Source organism: Vipera berus (genome assembly GCF_964194415.1).
Source record: "Vipera berus genome assembly, chromosome: 3".
Lineage (NCBI taxonomy): Eukaryota > Metazoa > Chordata > Lepidosauria > Squamata > Viperidae > Vipera > Vipera berus.
Window position 1 is genome coordinate 141,664,364 of NC_138204.1, and position 27,651 is coordinate 141,692,014.

Here is a 27,651-nt window from a genome sequence, read left to right on the forward strand (position 1 = left end):
CATGTGCTGAGCTGCAGAAGGGAAGGGAGAAATTGCCCACCTCTCAAATTTCTACTAAAGGAAGTAGTTATTAGCAGAACAGAAGCTCGTATTATATATCATCCTCCATAATAGAACTTCAGGTTTCTTCCTATCACTATCCAATAATTTGTTTTGTTACCACCAAACTGATATGGAACTGACCATTGACTAATTCAAATATTTCAAAAGGGGTCTCTTCCCCCCACCACCCATGTAATATTGTTGTTAATATTATGAATAATGATGTTTTAGAAATCAAGCTGAGAAATCATCAACATGCCTTAATTTTTTTCTAACATATTGACTACTTTTAGGGAACAGCAAGGTTTTCTTTATTCAGGAATTTAGAATAAATATTTGATTTGGAATAATTAATGAATACATTGAATTGTTTGAATGTATTCTGTGTTTGTTTAACTAGGAGTAAATTGAACATATTGCAGCTATGATAGGACTTGCACTCCTTCAGGTATATCATTGCTCACTTGCAAGAAGCAGCAGAGGCCAACAGAGCTGTATTTCAAAATCCTGGAGATTCTCTACTTTAGCCGTAAGTTAAAGGGAAAAGAAACAAGCCATTTCTAATTTATGGTAAAACATTTCTCTAAGTAAACAGCTTAAATACCAAACCGGACAAGTCTTACATACAAATGTATACAAAGACACGGCACTTCGAAAAGTAGAAAGAGGAAGGATATGTGGGTCCATCGAGTGAAAAAATTATCATGGAGAAATGAAAATTGTGAAAAACAGAGTTCTTCCTAACGCTTTCCTACCATCGATGGAGAAATAGCTATGGACAGTTATTTTCTCTTCTGAGAAAATGTGTTGAAAGCTTACTATACTATAGACAAAAAAGGAGGTTAAGGCAAGGGATAAAAACACCTCCATATTTTTTTTTCTTGGCGTCTCCCTCGTGGCTCTTTTGGAGTTCCAAGCCTTTAATCCGATAGTTAACTATCAAGTTTTCTCTGGTAGCTTCCCAACTGGCATCTGTTGTGCCTCAGTTGGAGCGATCACACTAAAATCAATGTGCTGTTGAACATCTTGAGATGATGAATGTTTCCTGTAAAGTGGACAAGCAATCGTTGGTTCCAGATGACATGATTTAACAGCCAACTGCCAACAATACAGGTTCCATGCTTTTCCCTCAGTATAATTAGCATGTCCAAACTGTTATGGGAATCACTAGTTTCAGATTTTTCCTTCCTTCCTGCTATGAACACTAACCCTTTTCTGATTATGGACGAAACTCCAATTTCTGCAGAAGACAATTCACACTGGTAATTCTTATCAGTATGAACATCTGAATGAGGAAGGAGCTTGCTTTACATGGTTGTAACTTCAATTGGATTATCACTCAACTGCTATGCTCTTATTTTGCCCTCTTATCTACTTTTGTAATGGCAACATTCTCCTATTACAAAAGCCTTTCATTACAAGGGACAGCCCAATACTGGTTTATCCATTTTGCATTACAGCCATAATGCCCACCAATAACTCACAGCTGCAATAATAAATACCTATAAACATAACTATTAAATCATGTCTCCTTTGATAAGGTAACTCCAACTTGCATTCAGAGGGTAAGGAACTTTAATAAAAACCATTAATTATCCCATTCCGGTAAGCATATTCTCTCTCGGATAACGTGACCTGTGCTATTTCTGAATCACATGATCAGTTTATGCATTTGAAATACCATGTTGAGAACTTACATATTCAAGTAGCGTTTGACAGAAGAGCACACAGAGGCAATCATTTTGACCAAACATCTAGATATCCTTCCTAGCTTCCTTTATTGCTATTATGCTTATGGTCTCATTTCAATTTTTTAAAAAAACAAAACAAAACAAAACAGAAACAAAATCATTTAAACTACAGAAGAAAATAGAAGGAGCATAAACATACACATATATTACATCTAGAAGGTTTTCAATACCTTAAAAAAATGTTCCCTTTCTATACCTGTGGGACAAATTTTTAAAACCATTTTCATGAATGTGCAATTTGAAAGATACAAAAAAGTCCTTCATGGCCTACATGATTACATTTAATAATTTTCCCTGCTGCTATTTAAAAATAAAGAGAGAATTATACATTTTTGCTATGTCTGGAGAACACTGGGTAGATTGACTGTCTTCATTCCAATGTTTAATTCTACTTGAACATACAGCATTTTCATTTGTAAATAACTACTCTGAAGAGAGAGAAAGAAAGGAACAGATCATGACCTGTACAGTAGAACCAGCTAAATAGACATCTTTAATCTCATAACATGATGAAATCATTATAGATTACAGATCATTTGTTAAGTGAGTATGCATGCAGTCTTCTTTGATATCGTCACCAGCAGAGAAGCACTGAATATGCCTCACATTCTATCAACAGCTCTTGCTGTCCTGCTTTTTTACAGCAGACTCGGGACTGTCAATCAGCTTGCCTGGCATCAATGATTCAGTCCATGTGACAGCATTTCACCTCCTGGCCTCCCATCACCATCAATACCACCCTCCCAAACCCCTAAAACTAGCTCACAACAGGAGCTGCTGCAGCCTTCTTTTCAGCCGCAGGAGATCACAGTGAAACGTTTGGAGATGCATGACATGTTGTGGAGGACAATACCAAGAAGAAAAACTAGGACACAGGCCACCAGGATGACAGTGCAAACCCCTGACCAGGTGGAGCTTTTCACAATGCCTCTCTGGTCTTGCTCCTCATCTCCTGTAACCTGCGGCATCCCAGCCTGCAGTGGTTGTTGCTCGGCTGGGATTGTGACCACAGTGAGAGACTTCTGCTGGCTGCTTGGCAAGAGACGACAGCCAATGTCTCCAGGCAAGAGAGACCTCTCTTTGGAGATGGGCAAGGGCAACATGTAACACCCATTGCTAGGAAGTTTGATGAAGACTGGAGTGTGCTCTGAAGTGTGGGGTATTGCAATCACGGCAATGACCTCTGGATCATCTGGCAACTGGGAGACAGAAAACCCAGGTGGGAGTTTAGTGACACCTCGGCACCATGGACACCTCAGGTCCTTCTGGCTGGTCCTCATCTGCTGAAGGCAAACTGAGCAGCAAGTATGCTTACAGTCCAGTAACTTCGGTCTCCTCCTTGGGCTGTAGTAATTGAAACAAATCTGACACTCCAGCAGGATGTCCTGGGACAGAGTCTCCATGGTTGCCCAACTATTGAAAAGCAAAAGGTATCACGTTGACTTGCAGTCCAGTCCGAAACCCAGGGCCCAGAGCTGTTCTTGTCCTCCCACGATGGCTGCTTTGTATTCTGCTACCAAACAAATGAAGGTATGAAGTCTAGAAGGAAGCATCTGACTGGACGTCCATCAGTATCTGAGGGGGGGAAAAAATAATGAGAACGAACATAAAGATCTGTTAAAATACCAGAGGGAAGAAGAGATTTATGAATGCAGAAGAACAGAAACATGAGACTCCCCCTAAGCACTGTCACAACAACAGCAATCATAAAAAAGAGCAGGCTGCAGCCGAGTAAAGATCTTTAAAGAAAACCTTTCAAGCTAGTGCCTGAACCTCCATGTTTACTCAGCCAGTAAAAAAAATACTACTTGCTTGCAGGAAAAAAGAGAGAAGAGTGATTAATTATTATGAGCTTTAAGAAGCAGCTCCATAATTTGTTAACAAAGTACTGAATGATACAAGGCAAGTAGAAGAAGACACATTTAAGCAACTTCTCAATCAGTATGTTGCAAGTTATCACATGTCCTTCTCATATACGTATGCACTGTATGATCTTCTGCTGCATTTTAATGGAAATCCCCATATGCACAGTACACCTTAGGTACAGTGCAAGAGCTCACTGAAATGGATTAGAACAGACTTCTCCAATCTCATTCTTTGGCATGGCTTTGCTTGCTGGATATACAAAGGTAGGCAACTTTGGCTCTTTTTATGTCTTGTGGACTTGAACTCCCAGAATTCCTGAGCCAGCCGGCTCAGGAATTCTGGGAGTTGAAGTCCACAAGACATAAAAAGAGCCAAAGTTGCCTACCCCTGTTCTTGGGATTGTATCCCAACTGGTTTAGCTAGATACTTGCTTGGGTTTGGACAAGGCACCAAAACATATGTTTAATAAATACAGCAACATTTTGATTTATGCAACGTTTTAATTTATGCCGAAAGCAATCCTCGGGCAATGAAACCAGCAGTTCTATTGTTATGATAATGGCATGAAGCTAGTCCTCTACATTATCTTCTAAAGGAGGACTTGAGTAGAACGATGCTCTGGACAGGATCGGTTTCATGATTTTTTTTTCTTTCCTTTCTGATCATTGCATTCTTTTCTGTCTAGATAATGATCAAATAGAAAGAGCATCACAGTCGTGCTAATTCTATTTAGCTTCTCTTTTTTAATGTTTGGGAAATGCTATGGAAGCGTATCTTGTGCACCATACAAGTCAAATAGGGAACCCCAGTGTTGGTAACAGTATGGGAAGTGGTTAAGTAATAGTAAAGAGACCTAACAGCAACTTTTCCAGAACATCACAAGCTTCATGTCTGAACTGTACCACAAAAGCCCAAGCAGCTCAATTCTGTTGGTAAGAGTTTTTCAGCCTTATAATAATGGGAGATTTCAACCTCCTTTTTTGAGTGTGAAGAATGAAGCAGTGTGGGAGTTCATGGGCACCACGGGCCTGATCCAGATTATTTATTTTTGTTAATCAAACTTATACGCTGCCCATCTCACTATTGAAGAGACTCTGGGAGATTCACATAGAAATTATTGAAGGTCAAACAATGGTTATGAGATAAACAGTGGATCTGTTTTTTGTCTTGCTGCTATGGTGATGTGATCAGGATTGGAGGGGTGCTAACATGCGTCCCAAACTATTCTCTGATTACTGCAACCCTTGCTATGCCTTGTATTCTTTCCCTTTTCCTATTCAAATCTACTTGATGCTGTTGAGAGAGGGTTAGGGGTTGTAATGTAATGTAAACATATACGATGTATTTGTATGAATTATGTCGTATTTCTTATATTCTAATCCTTTATTAGTCTGCAGGAGTTACACTGCAAATGGATGGACATGCACATTTATATAAGAAACATATTTCTTCAAATGCAGTTACTGAAGAATAAAACATCAGTTAAAACAATAAAAGCAAAAGGATGATCAAATTGTTAGCTAACATTTTGGAAATAACTTGAGATATTTAAGAAAACAATTCTTCATGGAATGGGGTTGCAGGATTGCCTTGGGGCGCTACTACATTGGTAACATCCTAGAAAATAATGACATAAACGTCTGAATAGTCACCGTGAAAGCAGGAGGGATTACTAAGCTTTAATATATTATTTTTGATGTTGTTTGCATTGCCAAAGAAATGTTTAGATTGCTTTGATCAGTCCACCACAATAGATCTACAGTAAAACACAAAACTAAGAGATGGAGAAGGTGAGATAATTACGGTACTACTAAGCAAATGCCAAAGTGATTCCAGTTCTTTTGGTAAAGACGGTGTGAGTGTCTGCATGTATACACACACACACACACACACACACACACACACACACACACACACACACGAAAAAAGTGATGTACAAAATAATTACAAACACTACAAAATGGAAATACAGGTTATATCTAAACAGGTAGCATAGTAAGCCAGTAGAATGGATTTCAGGCAATAAAGGTGTGTGTGTAGGGGGGGGAAACAGGAGAGGAGCATCTTCCTCCTAAAACAGCTTGTAGTATATTAAGTCAAAAGATTCTATAGTAATTTGGGTTTTGGTACTAGAGAAGTTTGGCGCATGGACTTGTGGGGAAAAAAAGTAGCCATCCACCATTCGTTTATCTCTAATATATTTCTGTATAAGGCCTGTTTTAGCCTCTCCTTCTAATAGACTACTATTTTAATTTTGTTTGCTTGTCTTTCAATGGTTCGGGGAGGGCAAAACCCGGAGATATTTAAAGTAATTCAAGAATCTTAGAACAAAGATAAATAAAAACAGTTTCTGTCAAATCCCTGGTAGGGTATTTTAGTGACCTTAAATGGACTCCAGAAGATGGTAGAGGACAGGAAGGCCTGGAGGAACGTTGTCCATGGGGTCGCGATGGGTCGGACACGACTTCGCAACTAACAACAACAGGATATTTTATGGTCCAGTGGCCATAAGGCATAGCAAATCTAAATTTAGCACAATTTCAGTGCCTCTACAGCCCAGCTCGCTACCCTTAGATTGCAGCAATATATACATGTAAATCCTAGGTAGCAAAAATAAATAAATATGCAAATTATCTCTGTATGTGTGTGCTTATGCATGAAAGTATGCACATTATGCGTGCATGCACACATATATAATGCTACCAAATACTATAAACCACTACCTTAATCCAGAGATACTTTAAAATGGATTGAAATTATTAATAATTTCAATAAAACACATACACCACAGGTTCCCACAAAGTCTTGATTCATGGTGCCTGGAGTGTCTCAGGAATTTTTTCCAGCACTCTTAGGCCAAAATTATATACTACCTCAAGCTAGTAGTTCACATGGGGTAAAATTTTAAATTCGCTGTGGCACCCACATGAGTTTGCTGCAGCACCCTGGGGCACCACAACACACACTTTGGAAGCTGCAGGTTTAAAGTGGTTTTAAAATTCAACCTTCAATGTCGTTTTGGTGCCTTTTGAAGCTTTTCTTTTGCAATGGATAAAGCAGTTTTTCTTCAGAGAAAAGAGCAGCAAGAGGACAGATTCTGAATGTCTTCAGGCTTTGCAGTATGGATTCAGAAATATAACCAGTTGTGGGGTCCTTGCTGCTCTCTTGAGCTTGGTTGTTTTCTTGCAGACATTTCTTGCCAACTAGGTAGCATCTTCAGTGCTAGTCAAGTTGTGTACTGTGGAAACCAGATAGCGAACCAAATGACCTTTGATGACATAAAGCCTGAGTTAAAGTACAGATTGTACTTTTTATCTAAACCCTCCTCAGACTGAGAATACACACACACGCACACGCACAAATACTCATACATGCACTTCACAACCCCAATACTTTTCTGGTTAGTTTAGACTGAGAAACAGCTGCTGTACAAGGGTTAAAATAGATTTGAACTGATATCCACTGCATCTTAAGTTAAGTTAGAACAACTAACCAGTGGAACAACCTGCCTCCAGAAGTGGTGACTGCTCCAACACTGGAAGTTTTTAAGAAGAGACTGGACAGCCATTTGTCTGAAATGGTATAGGGTTTCCTGCCTTAGCAGGGGGTTGGACTAGATGACCTCCAAGGTCCCTTCCAACTTCTTCTTCTTCTTCTTCTTCTTCTTCTTATTATTATTATTATTATTATTATTATTATTATTATTATTATTATTATTATTATTATTATTATTATTATTATATACAGCGAGACGACAACTTGGTCTAGTTTTCCCAGACCTAGCACTCCCAGATGTGTTGGCATGGCAACTTCCAGAAAACCTACCACATCAGAGGTCTGAATACACCTAGAAGTACCCACTTCAGGGAGACTCGTGTAAGCCACATTCACACACAACCCAACACTCGGAAATATCCGGGATACTCATCCCATCAATAGAGCGGTTTGTGCTTGCACAAATTTGCTCCAATCTTATATGAGGGTATAGCTGACTTCAGCAGCAGTCAAAAACACTGTTTTGTCATTAGTACTTTGGACTATCTGATGACAGCCAAGAAAATATTGCTGACTGAGACAACTGAGAAAGACAGTCAGGGATATCTTTAGAACTCTTAAAGGACGAAGAGTAGTAGGAAGAGAGAAGGGCTGGAAGGCAGTGACACTCAAGTGAGACCAAAAGACAGAGACAATCAGAATCATGATTAATATCCTTGGTTAGTGCAGATTTCATAGCAGCTGAAAGCTTTGCAGGCTGAGCTATATCTACTAACGTTAATAAAAGCTAATGGTGTATGAAAAAACCACGGGCAAAAGTCTCCAAGGGAGAGAAAGAGGTGCATTAACAGCAGAAAGGAGTAAGGGGGGGGGGAAAAATCACAAATTAGTTTAAGCTAATTTTCTGTAAGAAAAAAAAAGATTATTGAAAGTGACATTGTTCCTGAAATGTAAATGCAGTTCTTCACAGTATGCCTGCTGCTCTCATGAAAGAGTTTGCTAGCAAAGACCCCAATGACTCCTGAAGCTGCAAACTCTGGACAAGGGTATGCATTTACACACACAATGCTGTTCGGCAAGGTTAAGATCAAGCTTGTAACTAGGCAGCATATTACAAAGTTTCACCTTTACCAAGGAGGTTTCAGTATGCAAATTCCCCATATATATTAAGCTTCCTTAGAAACCATTACAGACTATGCATGATTTACAGTATGGCCATGTTTGCTGCCCTAAGGCCATTGTGGGGGGTGGGGGGGGTGTTTGAGGACAGAAGACAGGAAAGAGGAAAAGTTCGGGTTGCACCAGAGACATTTACTGCCAGAATGAAATGCATTAAAATATAAACAGGATTCATACGTTTTGAGTCTTCTTCACAAATCAATTTACAATTCCCACCCTTCTGCTATCAAAGTATCTTCAACACTTTCACAGACGAGTTCAGGGTTACAATCTTGACTTCATTTATTCTGAAGCAAGGGAATTTTTGTGCTGTTTTCGGCTCTTAGAGGTTAACTGGCTGCTTTCTCAAAATATTCTTCCCCTTATTTATGAAATTTCCTGTGGCATCAATTGCCCACAGAATCTCAGCAATAAACAAAGAAGAAGAAATCATTCTCCTACGTAAAAGGAAACAACTAGATCCAAAACAACTACAAGAGGGACCTAGTGTAGCTATTGTCTGATAGGTCAGGCCTGTAAACCTATGCTTAGATACTAACCTGTGGAAAATCACCAAGCAAGTGTGTTATGTACACTGTTTGCTTCTCTTTAACAACTCAAACAACTTATATAGGTCCACGTGAGCTTTTCAAACAAATGCATATGGACAGAGAGAGATAGGGATGAGATTCCAACTTTTGGAGCATCTTAAAAGGTTTGTCTAAAGCAGACCTGTCAAACACAAGGCCTGGGGCCCAGATCCGGCCCGCAAAGTGGTTTGATGTGGCCCGCAAAGCCATCCTGGAAACAGTGAGGGAACGGCCCCCACTGCCTTGGCCCTGGCCCAGAGACCCTCCTTCTGCCAGAGACCCTCAGATCTGTCCCACTCCTGCCCAGGCCCCCATAGGCACCCTTGATGCGAATGATGTAGAGCTGGCCATGCCCACCCAGTAGGCCATACGCACTCTAACCACGCCCACCCAGTAGGCCATGCCCACCCTGGCCATACCCACCCGGCCCCCTGAGGGCAACCGCAATGCTCAATGAAATTGAGTTTGACACCCCTGGTCTGAAGTAAATAGGCAGGCCAGTTTAGAGTTTCTAATTAGACAGCAATCGTACCATTTTGCACCTAACGTACTGTATAAAAGGCCTAAGAAGAAAATTACTATCACTTTTTTTTTAATTGCTGGCATTAATATCCCTTGTTTTCTAACTGCTGAGAAGACACTATCTTTTGGATGGTGTGTAAATTAAACAGCCACTTCTGTTCTATAGAAGGCCCACCAGTCATTTAAGAAGGAACAAAATGAATGTGTTGCTGTACCATAAAACCACTTATAAGAGTTTATGAGTAGATGGCTGGGCACAGGTGTCAACAGAATATTGGGAATTGGTATTTTTTTAATCAAATTCCACAGTAGTGAAAAACAAGAATATCACCCGCGTGGTATTCTCAGATAAGAGCTTTTCCTTCTAATAAAATAACTACTCTTCTTTAGCTCCCAAGAAGTTGCCAGCAAATACACTCAGGGCCAGTATTACTGGTTTGTAATAATAAGTACCAAAACTCTGCAGGTATTGGCAAGTCTCTTCTCAAGAAACATCCAGGAATTCCCAATAACTACCAGCAAGGCCAAAGACATTTAGATCCCTATAGGCAAAAAGGTAAAATAGGAATAATAGAGTTCAATAAATAAATCTTGTGCATAGTCTTGAGAAAAGAGATGGTGTAGAACTGGACCGGACCGCCTCTCGGATAAATTTAATTTCAATCTGACTTCAGGTCTCATGTGAAGTCAATAATGTCTTCACCCTGATGGATGATCTATGCCTGAAGAGAGAAAGGGCTCTTGGTCTTTCTAATTTCCTTAGGTATTCAACCATTTTCAACAGAACTAAGGATAGGTCCTGTCATGATGGCACTCTGGCTTGGGAACTGTAGATACTGTACTATACTTCAACTGTTTTATCCCTACTTGAAGGTCCAAATGTTTGTCCCATGGGCTGTACTAAGCTCTGCTTCCACTTTTCGTTTGAATCTTGTGGAAATGAAATCTGATAAGATACCTGCAAATGCTATGAGAGAGAGAGAGAGAGGAAGGAAAATTGGTTTGGCATCAGCTTTTCTATTCTTCCAGCCAACAGCCAAAAATACTTCTTTAGCTTCAGTTTTTCAGCAGGTAGTTTACCTAGTTTTTCATTTGCCTTGCTGAAGTTTGATGTGGCATTTTTAAATCATATCACTCTCCTGTTTATTATTATTTTTTACTTATGCTTTATCATCTTTATTAAAGAGTGCTACAATCATTTTGGTGGCTAAACATTTCTTAATATATTTTGAAAACACTCTTTTTAATAATAATAATAATAATAATAATAATAATAATAATAATAATAATAATAATAATAATAATAATAATAATAATAATAATAATAATAATAATAATAATTTTATTTGTATACCGCCCTTCTCCCGAAGGACTCAGGGCGGTGAACAGGGCAAACATATAAAAATACAGGAATACAAAAACTAAAAAAGAATTAAACAAGATGCCCAAGTTAAAACAGTAGATTAAAATACATTTAAAATAGCAATGAAACCTAAACCCATCCCCCATCAGGCCAGGCCGGCAAGACACTTTTGATTCCCGGTATAATTCTATCCATCATTCAGTAGATATTTGATTGGTGTGATGGCTCAGCACCCATAAAAATATAGATGAGCTTGTCATATTGAAAGCTGACAGCCTGGGTTCAAGACCCAAGCGCCCCATGATGGGGGTGAACTCTCATTACGTGCCCTAGCTCTAGCCCACCTACAGTTTGAAAGCACAGTGGTAGCACAGTGGTTAGAATGCAGTATTTGCAGGCTAACTCTGCCCAATGCCAGGAGTTCGATCCTGACTGGCTCAAGGTTGACTGCGCCTTTCATTTGCCCAAGGTCAGTAAAATGAGGACCCAGATTGTTGGGGGTAATATGCTGACTTGGTAAACTGCTTAGAGTGTGCTGTAAAAGCACTATGAAGCTCTGTATAAGTCTACATGCTATTGCTATTGCTAAATGTAAGTAGATAAAGAGGTACCACTTTGGTGAGAAGGTAACAGCATTCCGTGCACCTCGGTGTATAGTCATGCTGACCACATGATCACAGGAATGTCTTCAGACATTCAATGCTGGCTCTCTCAGCTAAGAAACAATGGTGAGAACCACACCCTAGACTAAGACATGACTGGACAGGGAACTTTACCTTTACCTTTTTATGGGCAAAAGGGAAAAGAAATCCCCCTTGTCTTCTCAGTCAACATCTAATTTTAGTATTCTCTTCACAGATACTTTGCCCAATGAAGCAATTTCAGTTAAAATAAATTACTTTACAAAAACTCTTCTTACCAATCTAGCGTCAGTCTTCCCAGATAGACCAGGCAAGAAACACAATCAGAAAATCTAATTCTATTTTATTGTAAGGCTTTGTTAATAGAATCTTGCAAATCTGACAGTACCAATCTCCTGCCGATTCTTTTACGGTCTGAGAAATTAGTGAGGATCGTTTCTGAGTTTCTTTCTCTGCCCATTAGGCAGCTGCAAGCTATGCCCTCTCTTATCTGATCTTTCCTTAGACAGCAACTCTTCACACACAGCAACACACACACACACACACACACACACACACACACACACACACACACAGATTCCCCCAAGGTCATTCTCACATACCATTTCACAGAGATTGCCAGATAACCAAGCTGAATTCATATAGAACCAGGCTATTTTAAGCTGGCCAACTTATTACAGAAATTAATTATAGCTGATCCATGCAATGGCAAGGTGTACATTGTAAAATGCAAAGACATATAATCATAGGATGTTATTACATATTAAAGAAGCCAAAATATCCTGTTCATCTAAGGAAAAGCTCCTGCATGGGGCTTTCCGACTCTTGTAAAGTTGAACCAAGTAATTTTGCAAGTTAATTCTCTTAGCTGTTGCCCCAGAAAAAAAATGCATCAATAATTTTGCAATATGGAGTTGTAGGCAGGAGGTTATCACTGTCTCATCTAGCCTTCACCCGCCCCAGAAACCAAGGTGCCACAACATCATGATGCTTCTCCCAGTAGTTCCTGGCTACTTTGAGGAAAAATTTTGCCGCTCCCCCGAAAAACAAATCAGTGAAGTGAAGGTTGAAGACGAAAGGTATGCTTCCATCATGTTGATCATGGACAGAAGGAGATGTTCACATCATTGCAAAAACTGTGAGGTGAACTTGGGAAGAGTGATAGGACAAATAACGTCATTTACTCATCTACTACTCTGTTAATTTTTCCATGAACAGAGTTGCTAAAGTGACTTGATTTGTTAAGGAAATAATTTGATATTATGGTTAGGGCTGAGACCAGCACATTGGAACTAGTGATTCCCAAATTAGAGAGAACTATTTTGTAAACAATCTCAGCTGCCTCACAAGACTGAAACCCAAAGGTGCAAAGTACAGGTAGTCCTCGACTTACAACAGTTCAGTTAGTGACCGTTCAAAGTTACAACAACACTGAAAATAAATCACTTAGGACCATTTTTCACTCATATGACCATTGCAGCATCCCCATGATGACATGATCAAAATTCAGATGCTTGGCAACGACACTGACCTATGACCGCTTTTCAAAGTTGTGACTTTTGCAGCATCCCTATGATCGTGTAATCAAAATTTGGATGCTTAGGAACTGGTTCATACTTGTGACGGTTGCCGTGTCCCAGGATCACGTGATCACCTTTTGCAACTTTCTGACAAGCAAAGTCAATGGGGAAGCCAGATTCACTTAACAACCGTGTTACCAACTTAACAATTTCGACGATTCACTTCCCAACAGTGTCAAGAAAAGTCATAAAAGGGGGCAAAACTCAGTTAACAAAGGATTCACTTAGCGACATACATTTTGGGCTCAAATTTTGTGGTCTTAAGTGTATAAATGCTGTCAGCTACAGACTAACCAAAGGAACAGCGTGGACCAGTTGCCAACAGTTATTGCTGTGGAAATGGGGAAACCGATAGAAAAAGATTCTTTACTGACTACCGATTTCTTCACGAAACTGTCGTTCATGTTTCCATTAACTGAACAAAGTCTTCTGCCCATATCTTCAAATTGTACAGCAGTCAGACTGCAGTGCCAAAGAGCAACAATCTGCTTCCAATAAACTAGCACTGCTTGAACATGGCCCTGTTTATACCAATGGTATAAAACACTTCTGGCGTTTGCAGCTCAAATCCCAAGAGTCTGGCCTCAGAGAACTGGAAAAGCTGTCCAGTCCAAATTGGGAGAGGCATAACTGAGTGAGGCTCAGCTCATGAAGTCAATTGGTCTTGACTGGAGACAAATAAAAAAAAAATCCCCAAGCTCTCGGCTTTGAATTGCTTTTAAGAAAAGCTTTACACGTCATAGAAAAACAAAATGGGACTTGAAACTTGCATTTATTGTATGTTTCCCAGACAAATCTATTATTAAAACCCCACCCAGTCAACCACGCAAAGAAATATATTACAGAAGCAATATAAACTGAAATGAACTGAAAAACAATCCCAAGTATTCTCAATACGAGGGCAATTCAAATATCTCTATTGTTCGATTTACTGAACAGTAGTTTGACACAGTGGTTAAAGTGCAATATTGCAGGCAAATTCTGCCAAAAGTCTGGAGTTCGATCCTTTTGGGGCTCAAGGTTGTCTCAGTCTTTCATCCTGCTGAGGTTGGTAAAATGAGAGCCAAGATTGCTGGAGGCAATATGCAAATAATGCTTCTATATTATAAACTGCCCAGAGAGCGTGATAAAACACTATGGGCCAGTATATAAATAAGCCTAAATGCTATTGCTATTGTTATTTACTAGGAATCCAAATTCCATCAGCCAGAATCATTCTGAACACACAATATTATTTGAAGAACCCAGCTCACAGGCCTTACACATAGAACTCTATTGCTGCATAGTTCAGCCTTGGTGGAGCAGTGGGCTAATGCCTCCTTAAGTAACACCAGCTGCCTGCAATTAGTGCAGGTTCGCATCCCACCAGGCTCAAGGTTGACTCAGCCTTCCATCCTTCCGAGGTAGGTAAAATGAGGACCCAGATTGTTGGGGGCAATTAAGCTGACTTTGTAATAATGCCGCTTGGGGGTGTGTGTGTGAAAGCCCTAATAAGCAGGCATATACATAGAATGAAGGCTACTGCTAAGCTTGTAAGCCGCCCTGAGTCTTCGGAGAAGGGCGGGATATAAATGGAATTAAAATAAAATAAAAAAATAAAAATAAAATTTTACCAGTGTAATGAGAAGTGAATTGTGGTGGTGTTATTATTAAACAACTGTGAAATCTGAAGATCTGGAAAATCAATAGTCAATCAAACCTGAAACCTTGGGATCTAACGCTACATGTTGGCCTATTTGCTGCCCAATCTGGTTCCATCATTCAGTTTAAACATTTATTCCCTATGTTTGCAGTGCACCATATGTTTTGAAGTCCTTTTGTCTTACATCAAGTGGCTCCAGATGTGCAGTTGTGGCTGCATTGAAAATAAGTAAGTTTGGACAGATTTACTCTTGCGCTAAGGCTTTTGAAAAGCCTCGTTTTTGTGAAAGATCAAATTCCAGTCAAGTTTGTGGTACCTGGTGAAAAAAGACATCTTTACAACACAAAACAGGTAAACTTTAACCAACTGTAAAAGAATGCTTCAAAAAGGTTTTCTTTTGAACCAATGTACAGTAAGGAAGGATTTCAATCAGCAAGCACAAAATAAATAAAATAAACACCCGCTGCTAATAAATCAATAGTGCTGTGTTAAGCATCAGTGTCAATGCATTTTTCATTCTTATTTTTAAATACCGTAGGTAAACCCTAGCCAAAACTAAAAACAGTGGCAGCAGGAAAAAGCTGCGAAAGCAAAATCTTGGTATGTGTAGCGTGCGTGGAACACATGCATCAAAAAGACACCTTTGGGCTAGCAACAAAAATGAAATGCTCAACTATTTGTACTGGATAAAGAAACTGTGCATAAACCAATCCAATATTTCACAGGGTGCTGTAAACTACACAGGATTGCAAAACAAAACTTTCACACTAATCAATGACAGCAGTGCTGCGTACAGAATTTGCAGAATTACTTAGAAAAACAAGCCAGGCCATATTCTTTAAAACTAAACCGCATACAAATATTGCCCACAGCTTCTCATAAAATTTTACTTCTTGATTAGAATAAAGCTCTTCTTTGAACTGCATCCCTGCATGTCATTTAACTAACCACTGGAAAGAGGGACAATGCAGGTAGTCCTCGACTTAACAACAGTTCATTTAGTGATTGTTCAAAATAACAACATTACTGGGGGGAAAAGGGACTTATGACCATTTTTCACACTTAATGACCACTGCAGCATCCCCATGCTCACATGATCAAAATTCTGATGCTTGGCAATTGTCCCGAGGTCATGTGATCTTCTACGACCTTCTAACAAACGAAGTCAATGGGGAACCCAAATCCACTTAATGAACGTGTTACTAACTTAACGACTGCAATGATTCACTTTAACAACTGTGGCAAGAAAGGTTGTAAAATGGGGCAAAACTGACCTAGCAAAAAATGTCTCACTTAGCAACAGAAATCTGGGACTCAATTGTGGCCATAAGTCGAGGACGTCCTGTTAAACTCTTCGTTACAAATTCAGGTCAGCTTCCCTATCTTTATTTCACCTCTGCAGCAGCACACAAGTGGAATTGTCCTTGATTCCCAATTTTCAGAAGTAATTCATGGTTCAAATTGCAGCTCAGCAATTCTATATTTTAGATGAAATTGTCTCTCTCCTTAACTCATTTCAGTCTGCCTTATCTCCCAAGAGATACGTTTATTCTCTTTTTAGAGAATGGTCTTGACCTTGAAGTCTTTAAGGTTCCCAGACACTTCGGAGATCATGCAATATCAATATATTTCAACACGGTGCCAAATCTCTTTTGTACTCTTATCTGTGCATCAAATCCCTGCTAGGAAGCGGCATGCCCAAATCTAACAATACCAGTAGACTGAAAACAAAACTCAATCAATCTCACAATTTTGCTTGCATTAGCATAAACACAATTGAATTCTTGAATAGCACGATTTAATCTACACAAATCAGATCCTATTCCTGATTAACCATTAAATCAGAGTGCCCTGCGTTGATCTTCACTCTTTAAAGTGCTGGCTAATTTTTTAAAAAAAAATATAGAAGCAATCCCCTAATAAAATCATACTATCAATTCTATTATTAAAAAATTAAAAGAATTGAACAAGCACACACAGCGTTTTTTAAATATTAAAACACGCTGAACTTTTTAGCATTGACTAATAATAGCGTAATATCTTTTCTTCTAACTTTAGAGACAGAAAATCCTTTTGACTGCACAGAATGAATAAGCAATATTTTTTTCTTCAACTCCATTTCATTTGAGTAGAACAACATTACCGGCTCTTCTTGTGTATATCATGGTAAACTGAGAAATTCTCAGAGGAGAGGGGTAAAAAACCAGAATCTTCTTAAATATGATTTAGTGGCTCATAAATGTGTCAGTCTGGATTAGATTTATTTTTTCAACCACTTTAAGGCAGGTTAGCTTCCCCCTTTCGGCTAACATACAAATATGTTGAGACACTTAATCTCAAACTTGGAATTTTGGAGTTTAATCTCAAGGCATCTGGAAAGTGCTAAATCTGAGAACAATTAGGGCTGTTCACTTTTTCTAACACAGAATCAAGGTTGCCATACATTATTTAATCATATAGTTTCAGCAATTATGGTCATTGAACAGTTATAATCATTTGAAGAATAACAAATTTCAAGCAACAATTCTCAATCCATTTCATATTCCCAATTATGCCACTGAGTTTGAATTCTTCAGTGACAGAATGCCATCTTACTATTAGATAACCTGCAATAGTTGTTATAAATCAGATATGTAAACAAATACAAACTGGATTATCAAGAAAATGTGTTTCCAAACAACCAAATAAAGAAGTGTCTATATACTGTGATGTATTGTTCTCTTAATCTGCTAGTACGTGCAAGCAAAAAACATGAGTTGGACAAATTGACTTGTTAAGAAGACGTATGGAATAATAATTTTTGTGTAATTCATATGGAAGTCTGTTTTCCTCTCCAGATATAAACACCCCACAAATCTAACAGTCTAAAACAGTGACTAATTTTTGATACCTGGTTAATTAGAGCCACTATAAACTAATAGACAGTTTCATACTTCCACGGATAACCAGTACTATGAAAAGTAATACAAATCTAGGCTATGCTTTTTAAAATATCTCTAATTTTGTCTGCCTAACTTGAATTGGAATAATCGGAGGAATGGTCACAATTGGGACCAACAATTTGACATTAAGCAAAGCAGTTGCTAAGTGAAACCATGACTGTGCTTACGATTGGTCGCAGAGTCACTTTCCCACCACTTTCAAAACTGTGAACAAGCACTAAATGACACAGTCACTAAACGAGAGCTGACTATACTTGAGAATGACTGTGTGGAAATGATGAATCAGGCAAATACAACAGAAAGCAAAATCACAGGAGCAATAATAGATTGTCAATATACACAACATGAACACATGGAAAGAAGAGGTGGAAAACACACAGACATCAGACAGCATGGCTGTATTTCCACCATGTATGCAGCAGTTGTAACCCTCATCAGAAACTGCCATCAGTAATCTGTAGATTTTGAATTAGAACAGGTATCCACAGAGCATGGTCAAAAATGTCAAGATGATAGTTACTATATTACAGAGGAGGAGGAAGGAAGGAAGGTGTTCTGTACCAGCCTGCTACCGGCCCTGCAGAAAAGGCAGGGACAACCCCTTTTACAAGAAGGCAAGAGGCTGGTACTAAGCCTGCCAAATTTATTGACACAAAAGCAAACAGAACAAGACACGAACCATGAAACAGGAGCTATTCAAGCGGTTGCCTTCAGCAAACCAGCCCTCCCACGCATTCCCCTTTTATACAGTTTAGGGCGTGGCTTCTCTCTGCCTCCTTCCGAGGTGCCCTATTGCCTTCCTCTGTTTACTCCTGATTGACTGCCTCCTGCGTCGGGCGTCCTTGAACAGGGCCAGCTGTGGGTCATCTTCATCCACGCTGTCAGGCTCACACAGCTGGGTCTGCGTCGTGACCAGGTGGGAGGGGCCTGGCTGAGGGCTCTCATCAGCAAGCTCTCCAACCCCCTCAGCAACCTCTCCAACACCCCCCTCCTCCTCCTCCTCTGAATCGTCCGACCCAACTGCCGAACCCACAGGCTGACCCTGAATCACAACAGAAGGAAGGAAGGAAGGAAGGAAGGAAGGAAGGAAGGAAGGAAGGAAGGAAGGAAGGAAGGAAGGAAGGAAGGAAGGAAGGAAGGAAGGAAGGAAGGAAGGAAGGAAGGAAGGATATATATGTTCTCCACCTTGAGTTACCGTATATACTTGAGTATAAGCCGAATTTTTCAGCCCACTTTTTGGGCTGAAAAATTCCACTTCGGCTTATACTCCAGTCAACAAAAAAACTTACCGAGGACTTGTGCGCGGCCGAGGCTTTGGTGCTTCCGGGATCGCGCGCACCTCTCCCAAGCCACCGCCGTCCGAGACCTGCCGAAGTTTGGGGAGGTTTGGGGAGGTGCGCGCGCACCTCCCCAAACCTCCCCAAACGTCGGCAGGTCTCCGTTCCTCCGCGCCCTGCCTGCCTGCTTCTTTCCGCAGCGGAAAGAAGCAGGCAGGCAGGGCGCGGAGGAACGGAGACCTGCCGACGTTTGGGGAGGTTTGGGGGCCTCCCCAAACCTCCCCAAACGTCGGCAGGTCTCCGTTCCTCCTGCCGACGTTTGGGGAGGTTTGGGCGCCTCCCCAAACCTCCCCAGGTCTCCGTTCCTCCGCGCAGACCTGCCGACGTTTGGGGAGGTTTGGGCGCCTCCCCAAACCTCCCCAAACGTCGGCAGGTCTCCGTTCCTCCTGCCGACGTTTGGGGAGGTTTGGGCGCCTCCCCAAACCTCCCCAGGTCTCCGTTCCTCCGCGCAGACCTGCCGACGTTTGGGGAGGTTTGGGCGCCTCCCCAAACCTCCCCAAACGTCGGCAGGTCTCCGTTCCTCCTGCCGACGTTTGGGGAGGTTTGGGCGCCTCCCCAAACCTCCCCAGGTCTCCGTTCCTCCGCGCAGACCTGCCGACGTTTGGGGAGGTTTGGGCGCCTCCCCAAACCTCCCCAAACGTCGGCAGGTCTCCGTTCCTCCTGCCGACGTTTGGGGAGGTTTGGGCACCTCCCCAAACCTCCCCAGGTCTCCGTTCCTCCGCGCAGACCTGCCGACGTTTGGGGAGGTTTGGGCGCCTCCCCAAACCTCCCCAGGTCTCCGTTCCTCCTGCCGACGTTTGGGGAGGTTTGGGCGCCTCCCCAAACCTCCCCAGGTCTCCGTTCCTCCGCGCAGACCTGCCGACGTTTGGGGAGGTTTGGGCGCCTCCCCAAACCTCCCCAAACGTCGGCAGGTCTCCGTTCCTCCTGCCGACGTTTGGGGAGGTTTGGGCGCCTCCCCAAACCTCCCCAGGTCTCCGTTCCTCCGCGCAGACCTGCCGACGTTTGGGGAGGTTTGGGCGCCTCCCCAAACCTCCCCAAACGTCGGCAGGTCTCCGTTCCTCCTGCCGAAGTTTGGGGAGGTTTGGGCGCCTCCCCAAACCTCCCCAGGTCTCCGTTCCTCCGCGCAGACCTGCCGACGTTTGGGGAGGTTTGGGCGCCTCCGCAAACGTCGGCAGGTCTCCGTTCCTCCTGCCGACGTTTGGGGAGGTTTGGGCGCCTCCCCAAACCTCCCCAGGTCTCCGTTGCTCCGCGCAGACCTGCCGACGTTTGGGGAGGTTTGGGCGCCTCCCCAAACCTCCCCAAACGTCGGCAGGTCTCCGTTCCTCCTGCCGACGTTTGGGGAGGTTTGGGCACCTCCCCAGGTCTCCGTTCCTCCGCGCAGACCTGCCGACGTTTGGGGAGGTTTGGGCGCCTCCCCAAACCTCCCCAGGTCTCCGTTCCTCCTGCCGACGTTTGGGGAGGTTTGGCCGCCTCCCCAAACCTCCCCAGGTCTCCGTTCCTCCGCGCAGACCTGCCGACGTTTGGGGAGGTTTGGGCGCCTCCCCAAACCTCCCCAGGTCTCCGTTCCTCCTGCCGACGTTTGGGGAGGTTTGGGCACCTCCCCAAACCTCCCCAGGTCTCCGTTCCTCCGCGCAGACCTGCCGATGTTTGGGGAGGTTTGGGCGCCTCCCCAAACCTCCCCAGGTCTCCGTTCCTCCTGCCGACGTTTGGGGAGGTTTGGGCGCCTCCCCAAACCTCCCCAGGTCTCCGTTCCTCCGCGCAGACCTGCCGACGTTTGGGGAGGTTTGGGCGCCTCCCCAAACCTCCCCAGGTCTCCGTTCCTCCGCGCAGACCTGCCGACGTTTGGGGAGGTTTGGGCGCCTCCCCAAACCTCCCCAAACGTCGGCAGGTCTGCGCGGAGGAACGGAGACCTGGGGAGGTTTGGGGAGGTGCCCAAACCTCCCCAAACGTCGGCAGGAGGAACGGAGACCTGCCGACGTTTGGGGAGGTTTGGGGAGGCGCCCAAACCTCCCCAAACGTCGGCAGGTCTGCGCGGAGGAACGGAGACCTGGGGAGGTTTGGGGAGGCGCCCAAACCTCCCCAAACGTCGGCAGGAGGAATGGAGACCTGGGGAGGTTTGGGGAGGCGCCCAAACCTCCCCAAACGTCGGCAGGTCTGCGCGGAGGAACGGAGACCTGGGGAGGTTTGGGGAGGCGCCCAAACCTCCCCAAACGTCGGCAGGAGGAACGGAGACCTGGGGAGGTTTGGGGAGGCGCCCAAACCTCCCCAAACGTCGGCAGGTCTGCGCGGAGGAACGGAGACCTGGGGAGGTTTGGGGAGGTGCCCAAACCTCCCCAAACGTCGGCAGGAGGAACGGAGACCTGCCGACGTTTGGGGAGGTTTGGGGAGGCGCCCAAACTTCCCCAAACGTCGGCAGGTGTGTGCGGAGGAACGGAGACCTGGGGAGGTTTGGGGAGGCGCCCAAACCTCCCCAAACGTCGGCAGGAGGAACGGAGACCTGCCGACGTTTGGGGAGGCGCCCAAACCTCCCCAAACGTCGGCAGGTCTGCGCGGAGGAACGGAGACCTGGGGAGGTTTGGGGATGTGCCCAAACCTCCCCAAACGTCGGCAGGAGGAACGGAGACCTGCCGACGTTTGGGGAGGTTTGGGGAGGCGCCCAAACCTCCCCAAACGTCGGCAGGTCTGCGCGGAGGAACGGAGACCTGGGGAGGTTTGGGGAGGCGCCCAAACCTTCCCAAACGTCGGCAGGAGGAACGGAGACCTGGGGAGGTTTGGGGAGGCGCCCAAACCTCCCCAAACGTCGGCAGGTCTGCGCAGAGGAACGGAGACCTGGGGAGGTTTGGGGAGGCGCCCAAACCTCCCCAAACGTCGGCAGGAGGAACGGAGACCTGGGGAGGTTTGGGGAGGCGCCCAAACCTCCCCAAACGTCGGCAGGTCTGCGCGGAGGAACGGAGACCTGGGGAGGTTTGGGGAGGTGCCCAAACCTCCCCAAACGTCGGCAGGAGGAACGGAGACCTGCCGACGTTTGGGGAGGTTTGGGGAGGCGCCCAAACCTCCCCAAACGTTGGCAGGTCTGCGCGGAGGAACGGAGACCTGGGGAGGTTTGGGGAGGCGCCCAAACCTCCCCAAACGTCGGCAGGAGGAACGGAGACCTGCCGACGTTTGGGGAGGCGCCCAAACCTCCCCAAACGTCGGCAGGTCTGCGCGGAGGAACGGAGACCTGGGGAGGTTTGGGGAGGCGCCCAAACCTCCCCAAACGTCGGCAGGAGGAACGGAGACCTGCCGACGTTTGGGGAGGTTTGGGGAGGCGCCCAAACCTCCCCAAACGTCGGCAGGTCTGCGCGGAGGAACGGAGACCTGCCGACGTTTGGGGAGGTTTGGGGAGGTGCGCGCGCACCTCCCCAAACCTCCCCAAACTTCGGCAGGTCTCCGGACGGCGGCGGCTTGGGAGAGGTGCGCGCGATCCTGGAAGCACCGAAGCCTCGGCCGCGCGCAAGTCCTCGGTAAGTTCCGTGCGGTCACTTGCTTCGCGTCTCCTGAGGGAAGGGGGGGCGACTGGAGCGGGCGTGTTTCCTCGCCTGCTGGGCGCCGCGATTTGCCCGGGGAACGCGCGGGCCCCGAATGGCAGCGTGGAGCGAGGAAGCGGACAGCCAGGGCTTCCCCGAGAGCCGCGGCCACACAGGGTATTCCTGTGTATTCAGGCTTGCAAAATGGCGGATCGAGCCTCTGCTGGCGGCAGAGGCTTGCAGAGTGCGGATCCAGCCTCCGCCAGCGGCGGAGGCTTGCAGAACGGCGGATCGGCTTATACTCGAGTCAACAACTTTTCCCAGTTTTTGGGGGTGAAATTGGGGGTCTCGGCTTATACTCGAGTCGGCTTATACTCAAGTATATACGGTACTCATAAAGTAATAAATGCAATGTCAATCATCCCGTTAGCATATGCAGAAAAAGAAACTCATGGGACATTATTTTACCAAGAGTATAACCATACTGATAGATCCATACAGGCACAGAAGAAGTGAAGTTAGCTCTAAGGTTTTCGTGTGAAAAATCACCATAGTTAATTTCCCCTATTCCCCATGTGGACCTCCCACAAGTAATTTAAAAAAAAAGGATTTGTGATAATTTCACATTTTAATTATCTTGCAAAAAGCTGATGTGCAGACTCTAAGGAGTCCTTAAAATGCTTCATGGTTTTACATTTTACAGCTTTGCCTGGAGTATATATTGTTAGCTTGAGAACATATTAACCATATGGACTTGAAATGTACGTCAAGATATTTGACATGGAACATACTATCCAAGATTAGATGACTGCAAAATTTATAACTAGAGGTCTTACACTTCAGTTCAAAGATATTTCTAGGTTATTTCCTTAGCTATTTTACATATTGCATAGACATGGGCTTTTTAAACAGAATTCTGCGGAGTCCTAAATTCTGTGAAAACTGGAGGGGGTTCCATAAGAGACTATGGGCAAATTGTAAAAATCACTCAACATAGCCAATTTTTTTTATCACTACAGTTTGATCTCTTTCTTCATGGTTTGGAAAAAGTCTGGAAAATTCCTGGTATCTGAAAACCCCATGAATCTTAATTTCTGCCTTCTTAGGACAGTATTTCCTAGGCACAGGCCAATGATCAAAAGTCTACTTGTAATACAAATTCACCTCACCATTATCAACATGGTGAAATTTTATATTATGGGTTTTATCTTTATACAGCACATGCACTTTGTCATACAGTTCCATGCCAAAGGCCATCAAAGTTTGACTTCTTCCTCTTGTAGAGTAACAACTTGGAACCTGAAAGTCTTCATGGCACAGGGCCACGTTATCTACAGTATGACTACTTTCTAAGGGTATCTGCTGCCCTGGTGCCACCAGGTCATATAATGTGGGTACACTACAGATCCCTTTCCTAGCAGGATCTTCTCAGCCACAGCCCCCTCAACTTTTCCCCAGGCTGCTACCCTGTTAGGCTTCTGGAAAGTCTCAAAAGGCAAGGCTTTTCTCATAATGGGTAGAGTGAGGATGGAGCCCAGTGGCAGCTATTTTTGCAAATGACATCAACGCCAAACAGTTTATCACATATTGATTTATCTCAACCAAGGGCCAGTAAAATAAGTTTGGATGCTCTCATTTGGTCTCTCAGCTGACCCCCAAAATTAGGGTTCATCTACAGGAGTTTAAGAACAACTACAGAAACTATGCAGCAGTGCTGGTAGAGAATAAGACCTGCGCCAATTTATTATTGCTTTAGTTGTGAAGTGTTTTCTTTTGCAACATTTTAAAAGGTTGACTTGGTAGGCAATCCAGTTTCTCCACTGGTAGAAACTCTTGGTCATGCCCTACCTCCCAGCTTCAGAAATTTAAAATTATATAACATTCACAATTTCATAATAGAATTTGTCTCCAGAGTAACTGGAACTCACACAGCCTGGCACCTTGTAGAACAAGAAGAGAAAAATTCAGAGAAATAACACTTACCAATTTAATCCCTTTCTTTTTCTAAACTATTGATGGATCCAGGGGTAGTCTTCTAACAATCAAAAGACTGGATCAATCCTGGCTGCATTCTCCTATCTTGTCAACACAGAAACAATGAACTATGATTGCAGTGATTGTGAAAAGTATCTGGTTGCAAAAGGCCAGCTTCACAATGAATTTTAAATACAGTAAAAACAGGAGGAATGATGGCTTTGCAACAAGTAGGTTCTCCCGATAGCAACTGTTCAGATTTTCCTTGCAACCAACCAGATAAATTTAAACACAAACTGAAAGCATGAATGGGTTAGTGCTAATAATTTGTTTTCATTCCAATCTATTGTCAAGTGGGGGCAAAGGATCTTATTGTTTAAGACCTTGTAATTGTTCAAAGATGAGTCACGGCTGACATTTTTCCCCACTCTCCTATTGGTCAACTGGGGGGAGTACTAAATGGTTCATAATGTTTGCTGGCTGTTTTCAATACCAGTTGGTTGAACAATTTCACTGCTATGGAAATTTGCCCAGTTCTGGCAAATCTCCCCCTAATACAATCTTAAGGCATTTTATTCTGTGTCTTATATGATCCCATATCCCATTAAACACACTAAAAAGCAGAGACATCACCCTGTCAACAAAAGTGCGTATAGTCAAGGCTATGGTCTTCCCAGTTGCAATGTATGGCTGTGAAAGTTGGACCATAAGAAAGGCTGAGCGCCAAAGAATTGAAGCCTTTGAACTATGGTGCTGGAGAAGACTCCTGCGAGTTCCTTGGACTGCAAGGCGATCAAACCAGTCAGTCCAGCCAGATCCTGAAGTTGAAACTCAAATATTTTGGCCACCTAATGAGAAGGAAGAACTCACTGGAGAAGAGCCTAATGCTGGGAAAGGTTGAGGGCAAGAGAAGAAGGGGACAACAGAGAATGAGGTGGCTGGATGGAGTCACTGAAGCAGTAGGTGTGAGCCTAAATGGACTCCAGAAGATGGTAGAGGACAGGAAGGCCTGGAGGAACGTTGTCCATGGGGTCGCGATGGGTCAGACACGACTTTGCAACTAACAACAACAACAATCCCATTAAAATATAACAAAATGAGATACTATGCTCTCAGTTTGGGGAAATGATGTTAAAAAATATAATACATAAGCTTTAAATTTTAAGTTTAAAAATGTTACCATTATTAAAATGGCACTTTACCACAAAATATCTGTGGTGTGCTGAACCGAGACTTCGGGAGCCCACTGTAAGGGCTGACTAAAGGTTTTAGGTTACCCAATCTTCTTTTAATGTGACCCAACCCTGTTTCAAAGTAACATTGTTGGTTTTCATGAAATAAGTTTTAAAAAAAGAGTAGAAGTGAGAAAACACGAGCCACGTGCATGAATATAGGTCCAAAAAGTTGCCCCAGAATGACAAAGCGTCACGCGCATTCTTCCAAACAGCAGAAATTTCCACACTGTGCGATGCACAAGCACAGTGTGATTGCAACAAGCAAATTAGCAAACAACACAAATAAAGGTGAAAAAGTTCCTTCATCTTTTTTATCTTTCCCATTGACCCTTCCTTCGTCTAATATAGCCCATTCTTTTGTTCAGAAGATTCTCGAAGCAATTTTATCACTGGGTAAGAACAACACAATACAAATACAGTATGTCACAAATGGTTAGCAATAATATCACTTAACAGGCAGACAAAATATGCATGCAAAGAACTTGGGTAGTTTATTAAAAAGTCTGTTAATTCAAAAATAAACTTTTACCTGTGTGGCTTCTCTGGTTAACCTCTGCAGAGAAACGGTTTCCATGATTATTCTGGATAATCGTTCTTTTTGCCATGATCCTTCTGAGAAGGTAATCTCAAGCACATGCTTTGCATCAAGAAAAGTACTGGTAAAACACTGCAAGGCTAATCGCTGACAACTATGGATATACAAAACCTACCGTTCACAGAGACTTCTGGGATATTTCATCAATCTAGCTATTCTGGCCCTCTCAATTCCTGGCAAATAGATGGGGAAGAAATGGAGGTAGTGACAGATTTTATTTTCCTGGGCTCCAAGATCACTGCAGATGGGGACTGTAATCAAGAAATTAAAAGACGCTTGCTCCTCGGGAGGAAAGCCATGGCAAATCTAGACAGCACACTAAAAAGCAGAGACATCACCCTGTCAACAAAAGTGCGTATAGTCAAGGCTATGGTCTTCCCAGTTGCAATGTATGGCAGTGAAAGTTGGACCATAAGAAAGGCTGAGCGCAAAAGAATTGAGGCCTTTGAACTCTGGTGCTGGAGAAGACTCCTGCGAGTCCCTTGGACTACAAGGCGATCAAACCGGTCAGTCCTAGAGGAGATCAACCCTGACTGCTCTTTAGAAGGCCAGATCCTGAAGCTAAAACTCAAATACTTTGGCCACCTAATGAGGAGGAAGGACTCACTGGAGAAGAGCCTAATGCTGGGAAAGATTGAGGGCAAGAGAAGAAGGGGACGACAGAGAATGAGGTGGCTGGATGGAGTTACTGAAGCAGTAACTTAAATGGACTCCAGAAGATGGTAGAGGATAGGAAGTCCTGGAGGAACGTTGTCCATAGGGTCGCGATGGGTCAGACACGACTTCACAACTAACAACAACAACAAGCTATTCTGGGATGACCAGCAATTTTCAGGAAACCAGTATTTGAAACAGAAACAGTTTGCAGTACTCAGATAAAACAGGATTGTTTCAGAGTAGGACCATTTCCTGAACATCACTTCTAGCAGCTTGGTACTTTGAGAAAACCGTTGAGGAACACAGATAGTCCTCGACTTACAACAGTTCATTTAGTGACCGCTGAAAGTTACAACAGCACTGGAAAAAGTGACGTATGACCGTTTTTCAGATATACCGAGCCTTGCAGCATCCCCCATGGTCACATCATCAAAATTCAGACATTTGGCAACTGACTCGTATCTATGACGATTGCAGGGTCCCGGGGTCATGTATGCTCCTTTCGCGAACTTTTGACAGGAAAAGTCAACAGGGCAGCGAGTTTCACTTAACAACCATGCTACTAACTTAACAAACTTAACAAACAAAGAGCCTTGGTGGAGCAGTGGGCTAATGCCTCCTTAAGTAACACCAGCTGCCTGCAATTAGTGCAGGTTCTCATCCCACCAGGCTCAAGGTTGACTCAGCCTTCCATCCTTCTGAGGTAGGTAAAATGAGGACCCAGATTGTTGGGGGCAATTAAGCTGACTTTGTAA

General features: G+C 43.4%; 1 protein-coding gene across 8 annotated transcripts in view; it reads right to left on the reverse strand.

Annotated features, from left to right (window-relative positions):
* Positions 1–1,862: 1,862 nt before the first annotated feature.
* RNF152 (ring finger protein 152) overlaps positions 1,863–27,651 on the reverse strand; it is a 57,402-nt gene continuing 31,613 nt past the window's right edge. For all 8 annotated transcript variants that reach the window (XM_081322717.1, XM_081322711.1, XM_081322715.1 and 5 more), the window contains one exon: positions 1,863–3,368. In XM_081322717.1, the coding sequence (XP_081178843.1) occupies positions 2,585–3,196 (612 nt within the window). In that variant the 5' untranslated portion in view covers positions 3,197–3,368 and the 3' untranslated portion in view covers positions 1,863–2,584. The remainder of the gene's footprint in view (positions 3,369–27,651) is intronic.